Below are 12715 nucleotides of genomic sequence, written 5' to 3'. Positions count from 1 at the left end.
TAGGTGGTCATAAAACATTTAGGTGTTGCTGGGAAATGGGAATAAACCAGTGTGTGGGAATGGTTCCTTATGAAATTATTTACACTTCAGTTTTATATTGTAGTCCTTGGAAGTGCATTGGGCATGCATAACTTGTATCTATCTCCCTGTAGGTCACTCTGACAATTTGAAAGAAATCTAAGAAAGGCATGTTCTTTGTGTATTAGTCGTTATGGCTGCATTTTTATAAGAAATAAACGCACTTCCCTACAGTCTTGGTCACACATTGCTTACATCACGTAGCTCATCAGATGGGCCTCTCCCTCCATTCACTAAACTGTTTATTATATGCTGTATATTTGGGGAATAATTGGTTACTAGCAGAATGAACTCTTTTTTTTTTTTTTTTGTGGACATATTTTTGTGATCACCCTCTAAACCTCTTTGGGATTTTTCAGGAATTCCTACTATATTCATTATTACGTGGACAGTGACACGGATCATTTTAGAGGACACTGGGTAAGTGTGTGTGGGAGAGAAAGCTTAAAGCCTCCAACTGTGCCAATAAAATCCTTGCCTTGGGTATGGTGGTGCTCACACAAAGGTAGTTTGCTGTTCTGAAGGGGACAAGCACAGAACTGAAATTTCAGATACGGCAACAAAGATACAGGTGTTTAGGAGCTCTTCAGCATGCTGTTTATGCTTGCTGTTTATTTGAAAAACTCTAAAGGCAGGAGAGGACAGAGATAGGTTGTGACTAACGTTATCCCTTGAGACCCACATTTAGAGCTATCTGTTTTACAAGTCAAAATAATACTTAAAATAGCAGTGGGGGTCCTTGGGTTCAGTGCTGCAATACAGTGCAGTAAGATGCTGGGCATTCTAATTTGCTAACTAGCAACTCAAAAGATTGAAATCTAGATAACTTTGGGTATATCTAAATTACATTCCCAGAAGTGAAGCAATGTGATGTAAACATATGTAAGATGCACGTAGTCAGGTAAAACCATGACTAACTAGAGCTACACCTGGCTCCTGGCATGGGAAGGGGAACTGAGATGATAAGAATTTTGTAGCAAGGTCAGACTTGCTGCTCCTGCTGGCACCAAGGAATGGGAGAGCATTCCTAGCTAGTGGGACAAATATTGTTCACACTCCTTTTTTTCAACCTGACTAGTATTTTTCAATTGATTCTGTAATTAAACTGAAAAATCATGTCCTACATAATTTCTAAGTTTTCTTTGCAAGATCTCTAACATGTAAACTGAAGGCTAACTCCTTTTTCCTTTGTCATGATCACAGCTAGAGGAACTCTGAAGGGTATTGCGCTTGCTTAAGATTAATTTTTCAGAGCACTTTTTATCAGAGTATTTGGACCAAAAGTACTGAGCCCACAGTGAAAATTAAATTTTGAGTTTTTCAAAGTTTCAGGTTCAGTCTCACATTTTCCTAAACCAGTTCCAGCCATCTGTAACCTAAATATCCCACAAGGAATTATGTCATTTCAACTGTATCTGTCCATTGCTTTAGATCTTCCTGCTATGCAGAGGCTGGTGTTAAGTGCTTATTGGAAAAGTGTCCTTACACAAAGCTTGGTTTCCCTAAAGACCAATGTCCTCCATGATGTCTAATGGTACAGTCTAGTGTGCCTGATGTTTTAGCTGATTTGAATATGCATATTAAAATCAGGGAAATAAAATTAAAAGCAGAAGAAGATTGAATGCCAAATTCTAGGCTAGAACAGGCATTATTTTAGTGTGCTTTGACTTGTCTATAAGAAATACTTCTTTCTCCTTATAGGTCTTGCTTGCCCGATGATATTAATGTCAACGTCATTTTCCCTCTTTATTTTTATAGTTGCTGGGATACAAATGAGCATGGTGGTCCCTGGTGGGTTATACGAATACCAATTTTAATTTCTATTATAGTAAGTAAACTTTGAAGCATGAATTATAGATCAGTTCAGCATTGTGCAGTGCGTATAACCATTATTTTTTACTGCTAGTTACAGATAGGCAAGAATTCTGTTTTAATGAAAAGAAATTGTGCTGTAGGAGAAATGTTAAACATATGCCAAGGCCATTAAAATTTGTTACCTTCAAAATTTATCTGTCTCCTATTAAATGAGAAGTTGCTTTTATTTGTATGTTGTTCTTTCTTTAATATGTCTCCTGTTTATGAGCCTGGGGGAAGCAAAAATCTAATTATACTTTTCAATTAATTGCAGATTTGATTTTGTGTGTAAATAGATAGCCCTGCAATTGAGAATCTGATATTATTACAGCCATAAAAAACTATGGCTGTGTATTTCTTTCTTCAATTGGTAGCCTACTGAAATATACGTTGAACATGAAGTATTTGCAAAAGAATACCATTTGAGAATGTTTCATGGGGCTTTTCCTATGTGGAACTTATTAGAATTACTGGAGCAGCATAATAAAATTCCTGTTCACTGTGATTATTGTGTAATTAACTTTGGGCATAATATACTATGGTTGTATGTCCATTTCTGAAAACAGTCACAGTGCAAATTAATACATTTCAGATACACTTGCTTTATTTTTAACATTCTAGTCAGAAAAATTAGGGCATTATTAGATTACACAAGATTTCAAGAGTCCACATAACGCTTGGGCTTGCCTTTCAATCTGTGCCTGCTGAAAATCATTTTGAGAGAACTTCCTGTCATCTTCATCAGAGTGAATTCTACAGTGTTTAAAGAGAAAGCGGAGCAGGTGTGTGTGTGGAATGACATAAGGTAAGGACTCACAGAAAAGATGTTTTATGGTAGGAAGAAATGGGCATGCAACAGAGCTACAGCATGAAGAGAATACATGTACCTCAAAGGAGCTGGAGAATGGGGGATGGTCCAGAGTGAAGAAAATATGCTGAAAGATAAAAGCAAACAAGCCACCTGGTGTTTACAGGAAGATGAAAGTCTATTCTCTGGATGTTCCATTTAAACAGCTATCTGGTAGACAGCTGAGACCTCATGTGCCAGAAAGCAGTGCTTTTCCAAAGAAGTCCTAGATCTGGAAACGGAAGTTACCCAAGTGCTCATTGGCAGACTTGAATTGCAGCTGGATCTTAGCAAAGACTGGGAAATGAGTTGTGAACTAAGAAAATGGAGTACTAGTCAGTCAGCAGAAGTCCAGTATATCATAAAACATGGACCAGAATCACTGTTTGAGGCAAAGGAAAAGTCGTTCTCTTTTTTTTTTTTAATGGTTCTATTACTGATTTGATACAAAGGGATTGTAAGACATAGGGAAACGTTTTGCAAATGACCTTTTTTGGCTTACTGGGTGCACATGTTTAGGATCTGCTGTCTCCTTCCAGGTATGTTTTTTCTCTTAAACAGCATGTTTTAGGGATGGGAAAAAAATGGCCAAGTGATTCTGCAGTGTGTACTGTGTGAAGCCACTTACTTCTCCGATTAGATGATTCTTCAGCTGTTTGATCAACTACATTTTGCTTTTGGGAAGTAAAGCTGTGAAAGGGAGTTACAAAAGCAGTGATACTCACCCTTTCCTGCTGGATAAGTAAAGTATCTTGTTGGAGCATCGAACTACTACCAGCACATTCATTGTGGCAGCTAGGATGCTATGCAAACTTACTACTTGCAAAGTAGAGCATGCATTCATAGAGCAAGAGGAGCTAATGAAATGTCACGTAAAATTGGTCACTGATGAGTGAAAAACATTACATTCACGAGAACATAATTTTCAATATACGCACACCATGTTAAGCCTCAACATTTCCTGTTACCTTCTAGAAAAAATAAAAGTTGAAGATTCAAATCTTTGAATAATGAAGTCAGTGCTGCCTGCCATTCAACAATGAAAATAGATCATTGCAAGTTCTTTGATTAGGTGTTGTGAGAGAGTCATGATATTTCTCAATAAAAGTATGATGTACTTACATCATACTCACTCACACAGTGCCTTCGGTCTGCTCGAGAATGTAAGAAGACTGGAAGACTCGCAGAGAATGGTGACAAGGATGACCAGCAATAACAAATGGCTTCAGGAAGGACATCTGTGTAAGTAGTCAATGAGATGAACACAGGAAAACTCTGAAAGAAGCTGAATTTCAGGAAAATAAAGGAGAGCAGAACACCTAAGCTGAGAACTCTCATCGACTGTCTTATGTAATGGCATGAAAGAAAGCCCAGAGTATGGCTGATATTGAAAATCTTTAAGAGGAAGAAGAAAAGTGAACAAAAGAAGAGTAGAATAGAGGCTGGTTGTGAGGATGATGTCATGAATATACTTTCGAAAGACAGGAAATCAAGCAAAGGTTTTAAGGAACAATTGTTTAACCACATTAGATTTAACAGGAAGTCCGCTCAGTCTTCATGCCATATTCACTGTCTTCCATCAATTTCTGTGTTAACTCCAAACATTTTCACTGCTTAGAAGATTATACTTTCTATAAGGTTATTATCCAACAGTAAACAGTATTGTGAGAGCAAGTTCTGAAGTCGCTTCTCGAAGCGGGAATGGCTTCAGTTAATTCAGTAAGTCAGAAACCTACCCTGGCATCTCCTCTTGACAATTTTGGCTTTAGAAAAGTTATTTGGCAGGCTTCCATGCTTCATGCTGTACACATTTCAGAGTTTTTTAATTGGGGCTGACTATTCCAAACAGTCAATGTGGTGTTACCCATATTCTCCATTTAGCAAATGCCTCCACAGCTGCCTTCTCCATACTTCCACTTGCATAAACTGCCCTCATTTGGGATGGAGTGGTGTTTGGGTGGAAACAGTACTTCTGCCACATCAAAGTAACTGAGAAATGTTTATCTTGTTATCTCACATTGCACGTAGTGTAAGGGACTAAATAGCAAGAATGAAGCAAGATGAAGACAGTTTAAATGATACATGCTCAGGCAATGTGTTTAAACTCAAAAACTTATTGTCAGAAGTCAACCAGTAGAAAAGGGTACTAGGAGCATCTTGCTGTTACTCCACTAAAGAGGCATCATTTGTCATCACTGTCTTGCAGTTTCTCTGCATTCACATTATTTTCTTATTTTCCTGTTCTTAGATGTTCATTGAACAGTATGCATATTCTATTTTATTTAAAGACATAATACTGAAATGATTTTATAGGATTGAAAAGCTACAATACTAAAAGTAAAATTCCAGGGTCCTACTTGTTTCATATTTTATTGAAACATACTATTCTAAATCAGATATATACTTTAAAGGATTTTAACAAATGATCAATTCAATAATAATCTTAGAGAAATTAATTTGCTCCACTGTAGTAAGTGAGTGGCAGTTGCCACCTTTAGATCTTAATACCCAGTTTCAGCTGGCTGGATTTACAAGCTCAGTAGTGCCAAGGAGTGTTACAAACTCCAAACAAGAATGTTTTTCATTAATCCAAGATTGTGCTTACAGACAGAAAGGTATGTGTTTGAAAACAGACTTAAAAGTAATACATGAATGTCAGTCAAGAATGTGGGTCACCCGAGTGTAGTTTTGCAGATGATTTGATGCTTCAGAAACTAAAAGGATGACAGTTTATTCTGTTACAGTAGAAACTAGGGATGCCTGTGAAGAACAAGAAGTTATTCTGCCAATCCCTTTGCAGATACAGAATAAAGATTTTTCCTTCTCCTATTTTGTGGCTAACAAATACACAATAAAATGGAAGCTCTTTCCTTGACCACTAATACTGGCTCCAGTGCATCTGGAAAACTAAATGTATATCCCTTGGTCTGTACACTCTGCTGTGGTAAGTCTGTAGATACAATCAGCAATAACAGGCTTCTGCCTGTAACTTCTATAGGAGACTTGCATCGAGGAAAACTTCTAAGTCATCATCTGCCTGAAAAATGTATGTTAAGTTTAGTAAAGGCCTATATTTTCTAACATTTATTTTTTATTCTTCTTTTTTCAAAAATACTAGATCTAATTTTCCTAATTTTTTGTTTAATCCCTGTCAGTTCCTGTCACTTCCTTTCACCTGTCATTTCAAACAAAATATTAAATACAGAGGGGCGTGCAGTGGCTATGATCATAGTTTATTTATTAACATCACAAATTGTACTGGGTACAGACATTCAGACTTGAAATTCATTGAACAGGCACAGAAATTCATTGAACTTGAAAAGCTTACAGCCAAATTATTAAGACTGGAAAAAGAAGAGTTCCAGCAATACATCAAGGCAGAGACTGAAGGTTTATAGCAGTGAGGCATACACTGTCTGGTTGGGTACCCAACCTCCTGATTTTGGGCTTTGGGATGGGATTAGTTAAAAACAATAAAATGCTCATTTTCACAGCAGTAGAAATTTTTCTTTAGATTGATTTCTTCTAAAATGTGTGCATTTGTTGCAGTTGTAGCTGTAGTTTTTAGCTCACGTTGTTGCTGTGAAGGGATGGATTTTAAGTGTTCCCTCACTTCAGTACAGGCATGCTATATTTAGTGTGTGGTTTTCTAGACTATACCAAACAATCCAGCACCAGAAGCACCTGTGAACACAAGATGCCAAAAGCCAAGGATGAAGAAATAATTGGACTGAGACTTAGGATCTACTGAGTTTTGTACTTCAGTTTTCTAGATTAATCAGGGTCTGATCATAACTTTTTTTATGCAAGTGCCTTTCTATGAAATAAAATAATACTACTGTTCTATCTCAGAGGGCTGTCGTGAGAATTAGACTGCAGGGATTCAGTTCCTTCAGTGGTAGTGTCTGCATCAGTACCCAAGACAGACAGATACTTGTGAGAGGCCCTTTCTATGCTTGATTGGAGTGGACAGATCACCTGTGCAACAATCTTCTCTTCCCCTAATTCATGCAGAAAATATTAAAAGTCAAGGCGAGAGGTAAGAGAGGGTCAAAACTGTGTATGGGACTCACATTTTCCTTTGGACTTCCAGTCGTGAATCCACATGACAATTTAGGACAATGTTTGATTGTACCAAATCACATACAATGTCCCATCCTGCTAGGAAACCTGTCTTCAGCTGGGATTTTGGAAGGAGGGCATTTCTGACAACTGGGGCTTTCAAAGGCTTTTGCCAGCCAGACTAGAACTGGTGGCCATGCAGAGGTGCGCTGGACGTAACAAACCTAGTGAGGCAGAAAACGGACAATAGGTTTGCCAGCTCTAGCTTGATGTGTTTTGGCAGCAGGTACACAACACCCACTGGTGAGTTGATTTGTCTGACTTGATAAGCATTTCTTTGTGCTGCGTATTGAGTGGAGAAGTCAGAAATCACCATTATATTTGTTTTCTTTGCAGGTGAATTTTATACTTTTCATTAGTATTATAAGAATCTTACTGCAGAAGTTAAGATCTCCAGATGTTGGAGGAAATGACCAGTCACAGTACAAGTGAGTCATATTTTTAGATATTATATACAGAACCAAAATAATGTCTGTAAGATTTCCTCTGCTGAAACCTGCTACCAACAATTGCTATGATACTGTAATTACATTTAATTCAGAAGTACTTTTAGATGTGGTTTAATAAAGATCTTATCACTATGCTGCAATAGAGATAAACGTAATTTTTTTTATCAAACACTAAATTCAATAAAAAATCTGCAATTTCATAAAGACCAACAAGCTATTATTGAATTTGAGTTTAATCCATGAATGAATATGCTGATACAAAAAATATGGATCGTAATATCTTTATTTTAATGTATAAATATTTCATTTTGACATAACAAAAGTTTCAAGATCAAAACACTTTGCTTCAACCTCCTTAAAAACATTTTTTAAAAATTTTTCATTTCTAAAATACTTTTTGTTGTAAGAGCTGGAAAGAAGTTATGTCGTTCCCAAAAAGTAAAAAATGAAATATAATGTTTTATGTTGATTTAAAATAGCATCTTTATTTTTCTAGAGGAAAACAAGTGTTTCTGATTTAGATCAACTTCATTTCTACTTAGGCTTTCTTCTTTTATGTTTTGGTTTGAACACCAAATCCTAACATCCGTTGTTTCCACAACTTTAGAATCAAGGAATGTTGAGGGGCAATTTAAATGTATTGCTAAAATTGGGTTTGTTCTTTATTATATTGCCCTATCAGTTATTGTTGTTTATTATAATAGCTGCTGGATACTGTAATCCGGAATCAAGAGTCTGTTGTAGTAGATCTTGTATTAAAGCCCAGATATAGACACTGAATTTGACACTTTGGGATGGTAATATGATATTTCAATGACAAAACTTAACATGAACACTGAAAATTCAAAACCACGCAAATGGCCTTTGAAACACCTTTTCTTCATTTAACAAATACTGAATTTGTGTCCTAAAAGCAGATAAAACCTGGTGTGCTTAAGTAAAGCATACCTTTAAAGCCAAGAGAACTAGGGCCTTATGTGTTTTGTAAACAACATGACACATTTGATGCAAAAAGTGAAGAATTCTGATGCACCACGGAAAAGGCGACACGACTAGATTGACATAAGGCTTTGCTTCATGGAGCTACAAGGGTCCTTTTTTTGTGTTTGCTGCTTGAATTAACTAAAGATGTGGGAGAACCAAATCAACCTAGATGAAATTATGCAGTTGCCACATAATTATTTAGCACAATGACTGACCTATGGGCAGGAAATCCCCTTATTCTTGTGACAGGAACTTTTCTTTTTTTCCATGTGGTATTTATGTATTTTATGAAAACGAGGCATTCCCTTCCTAGCAGTCCCATCATTTTCCACAGTTTACTATAGTGCCTCATCGTATAAAATGCTCGTTAATAGCAACCTTGTCCTTCATTATTCAGCCCTGTGAATTCTTTGCTTTTAGCATTTGATTGCCTGATTAAGTTTGGATTGGATGGTCTTTAGCCGATACCCGTGGGAACAGTAGATTAGCCTCCTCAAGAAAACAGAGCAAATTAAAGGTCTGGAAGGCTCATTTTTCAAAATGCAAATGCATTTTCAAAAATACAGAGAAGAATAAGGCTATTTTGCCTGTCCCTTTCCTTCACTAAAATGTAAGTAAGTAAGTGCAGTATAGAGAAAGTAACATCAGCTAGACAAAAATTATTAAAACAAGTGAAAGCGAAATATGAGTCTAGAATGAATACTACTCATGCAAGTCACCATTTTTCTTCCCTTCCTCTGTCCCACTTGCTTGTACCTGGTTCCATCCTTCTGGTTGCTCATTTTACTTTTGCAATGGGTAAGGTTAAGTTCAAATAAAATCAGTTTTCCATTTCACTTGGGAAACCAGGAAATTTGCTGCCATCATCATCTCCTTCAGAATGAATTTCTTCTGCTAAGGAAATCCTATTTGTCCTGCTTACTGGTATCACCTTTAGATGTGAGGGTTTTACTATTCTTGAGAAACTTCGCTGCCAGAACTAATTATTTCTACATAAACAGATGCAGCTTCTGGGACATTATGGACAAAGAAAGGCCATGAAGACTGGCACAGAAAAAATAAAACTGCTTGAAATATCTTGAATTTTCTGTTAAAATAGTTGAATTCACAACAGCATCCTTTCACTGTTGAATCAAATTATATTCATCAAGACAGTGATGAATTATGGGACTCAACATTATAACTTCTTGACTTTTAGCTGATACCAGACATCCATGATCATGTATGACTGGCCCTGTATAATATATAAAACTGATGTTATTAGAGTGAAATAAGTGACAGATAAGCAATAATTAGCAATTCATCATTTCAGTGGTTTCACAGGCAGTTTGTCAGAGCTGTTCTGCTTAATAATTTAAAGTTCTCCTTCCTTAACTTCAGTAGGGTCTTGTGCTAAAATGTACTATGTAATTGACGACATTAAAAATCAGTTAATGGCATATGCTTAATACCATCAGTATAGTTATGAGATTTCAGTATTTGGGAGTAAATCTGAAATTGCTCATGAAAATCTCACAGTTGAAATTATTCTGGATTACATTTCCTAGGTACTGTTTGCATACTGTGTATGTGCAATGTACAGACTAACCATACAGTTGCACATTTGAAGGAAATTAACATCAATTAATTTCAGAAGAGAGATTTTGCCTTCCATACAAGAGGATCTGTCAGCATGATTTTGCAGGAAGGCATTATTCCTTTCCACTCTGAACCCTTTATGCCAGGTAAAAAATATCTTGAGAGATTTGATGGCAGCTCGTGACACTTTGTCGAATGTGGTCCTATGGAATAATGCAGTAAAACCCCACCCCCGAAAACCGTGCCACAAAACCAGGCTGGGAACTGAATGTGTGTCAGAGACACAGCAGAGCCCAGGTCCTACACCCTGCTGCTGTCCAGAGGGTCTTTTGGTTTAGAGAGGCCCTGCAGGCTTCTGCCAGCTTTTGGAAGAGTGCAAGGTCAGCAAGATCAAGTATAACATGGAATTGCACACATTAATTTATGAGGTTACTATGTGGTTAATCTCATAGCAAGCCTGAAAGGAAAACAATTTGCAATAAATGACTCTTACTAAGACTGTTTATAAATCTGAAGTCATACGAGGTTTACGTAAACAACATTGCATCAGGTTCTTATCTTAGTAAAACAAGAGCTTATCATTAAACTCCAGCTTTTTCTCTTTTATTTACCCAGGAGACTTGCAAAATCCACATTGTTGCTTATTCCGTTATTTGGAGTTCACTACACAGTGTTTGCTCTATTTCCTGACCGCAGTTCCAATAATTATAAAATAATCTTTGAGTTGTGTTTGGGATCTTTTCAGGTAAATTTTAAAGTTTTTATTCAAAAGAAGTTTTATTGACCTAGGTTGGTGCTGCCTACTAACTAAGGAATATTGTCTCTTTCCAGGGGTTGATTGTTGCAGTCCTGTATTGTTTTTTGAACAGTGAAGTAAGTCTCATCTTTCCTACTGAGAATGATAAATATTGTTTTCAGTAAATTCGTAAGTGAAGTAAGTCTCATCTTTCCTACTGAGGATGATAAATATTGTTTTCAGTAAATTCATCACTGCCCCTATAATTCCACTCTGATACATGAGGCTGTTTTAGAAGATGTTTGCATTCCTATTTATATATGTGGCAGTTTCTATGCAACAGGAGAAATTAGTGTATTTGGGTGAAGAGTTAAGAGCTGTTTGAAATCTAATTCCTTGCAAACCGAGGTGTTAGTAAGTGTGTCTTGTTATTTAACATGATCTAATTCTAGCTCTGTTACAAGCAATGTGGGTTGTGCAAGTGAGGTGCAACAAGTCTAGAAATTTATCCAAAACTTGAAACACCATTTAGTTAGTATTTAGGGGTAATCTTCTGACAGAATCTAACCCCCAGAAAAGCAGCGGATTTTCAGAAGTGCTCAGCTTTCCTAATCTCAACTGAGGAAGACGCAAGGAATTCCTTTTGATGTCAGCCACTTTTTAAGGTAGAATGTACATTAAACAGCATGCAGCGTCTGACAGGAGGAATCTGTTGCTAATGTTGCAGCACAAGTGATACAAGACTGATTTTGAAAGTAGCCTTGGGGCATCTCCTCACAGACAGTGTAGACACAGTCTTTGCCTCTGTAATCTTTCTAAATTTGATACTGTAGAGGGAAGGGATGCCAACCAGAGGGACCTTGAAAGGCTTGGGAATGGGCCCATGCAAACCTCATGAAGTTCCACAAAGCCAAGTGCAAGGTCCTGCACCTGGGTTGGGGTAGTCCCAGGGGGGATGGAAAATTGGACATGAGCGGGCAATGTGCACTTGCAGCTGAGAAAGCAATCATATCCTGCATCAAAAGAAGTGTGGCCAGCAGGTCGAGAGAGGTGATTGTCCTCAGTAGAAGAATGACATGGACCTGTTAGAGTGAGTCTGAAGGAGGGCCACAAAAATTATCAGAGGGCTGGAACACTTATCCTATGAACAGAGGCTGAGAGAGGCTGAGAGGTTGGGGTTGTTCAGCCTGGAGAACAGAAGGCTTTGGGGAGACCTTATCGTGGTCTGACCTTATTCAGTATAAAAAGGGGGGATTATAAGGAAGATGGAGGAAGACTTTTTAGCAGGGCCTATAGTGACAGGACAAGGGGTAACGGTTTTAAACTTAAAGAGAGTAGATTTAGATTGCATGTAAGGAGGAAATTTTTTCTATGAGGGTGGTGGAGACACTGGAACAGGTTGCCCAGTGAATTTGTGGATGCTCCATCACTGGAAGTATTCAAGATCAGGTTGGATAGGGCTTTGAGCAACCTGATCTAGTGAAAGATGTCCCTGCCAACCCAAACCATTCTATGATTCTATTCCTATAGGTCCCCATTTGACAGCCAGTGGAAAAGTTTCTCCTGTAAAGAACATTTTCAGTTTGTCTAGCACATTTTCTTTTTAACTCAGGTGCAAGGGGAGCTGAAAAGAAAATGGCGGAGTTTGTGCTGGAAGCAGACAGCAGGCAGAGATTACAGACTCCACAGCTCTTCAATTTCTCGAAATGGGTCCGAAAGCATTTCTCAGCTCCACCGGAATTCAAGAGCTCAGTCGATTATGCAGACAGAGACCACCATGATATAAATCAGCTAGGTCCCCCAAAACATGAAAAACTGTGGGATATATCATTCATTATGCAGTCTGATGTGATATTTTATAAAATGTACAGTTTAGTGCTTTGCTTTTCTACATGTTGGTATTTGGGAAATTGGTTTGTGCAGCCAACCAGGTAATAACAGAGACACCTGCCCCATGGATGCCTTCTGGTTTTTTAAAATGGTATTCATATTAATTCTGAGGTTCTCTTGCTGTTTACTAGCCGTAACTATTCAAAAACTCATTTACTATAATGGTCCCTTTACCCT

The 12715-nt window shown here is 37.5% G+C and overlaps 1 protein-coding gene across 1 annotated transcript; it reads left to right on the top strand.

The window, feature by feature from the left end:
- Window positions 1-437: 437 nt before the first annotated feature.
- LOC104073980 (vasoactive intestinal polypeptide receptor 2-like) lies at window positions 438-12715 on the top strand (the record flags this gene model as incomplete). Its single annotated transcript, XM_009573936.1, has 6 exons — window positions 438-498; window positions 1837-1906; window positions 7238-7329; window positions 10528-10657; window positions 10744-10785; window positions 12261-12715. Coding segments are annotated over 6 exons (569 nt in total), but the record flags the coding sequence as incomplete, so codon positions are not given.

The sequence above is a fragment of the Fulmarus glacialis genome, unplaced genomic scaffold, assembly GCF_000690835.1.
Source record: "Fulmarus glacialis isolate BGI_N327 unplaced genomic scaffold, ASM69083v1 scaffold10800, whole genome shotgun sequence".
Taxonomy (NCBI): domain Eukaryota; kingdom Metazoa; phylum Chordata; class Aves; order Procellariiformes; family Procellariidae; genus Fulmarus; species Fulmarus glacialis.
Note: the sequence above shows the minus strand (reverse complement) of the source record. Positions and strands in the feature narration are given on the sequence as shown.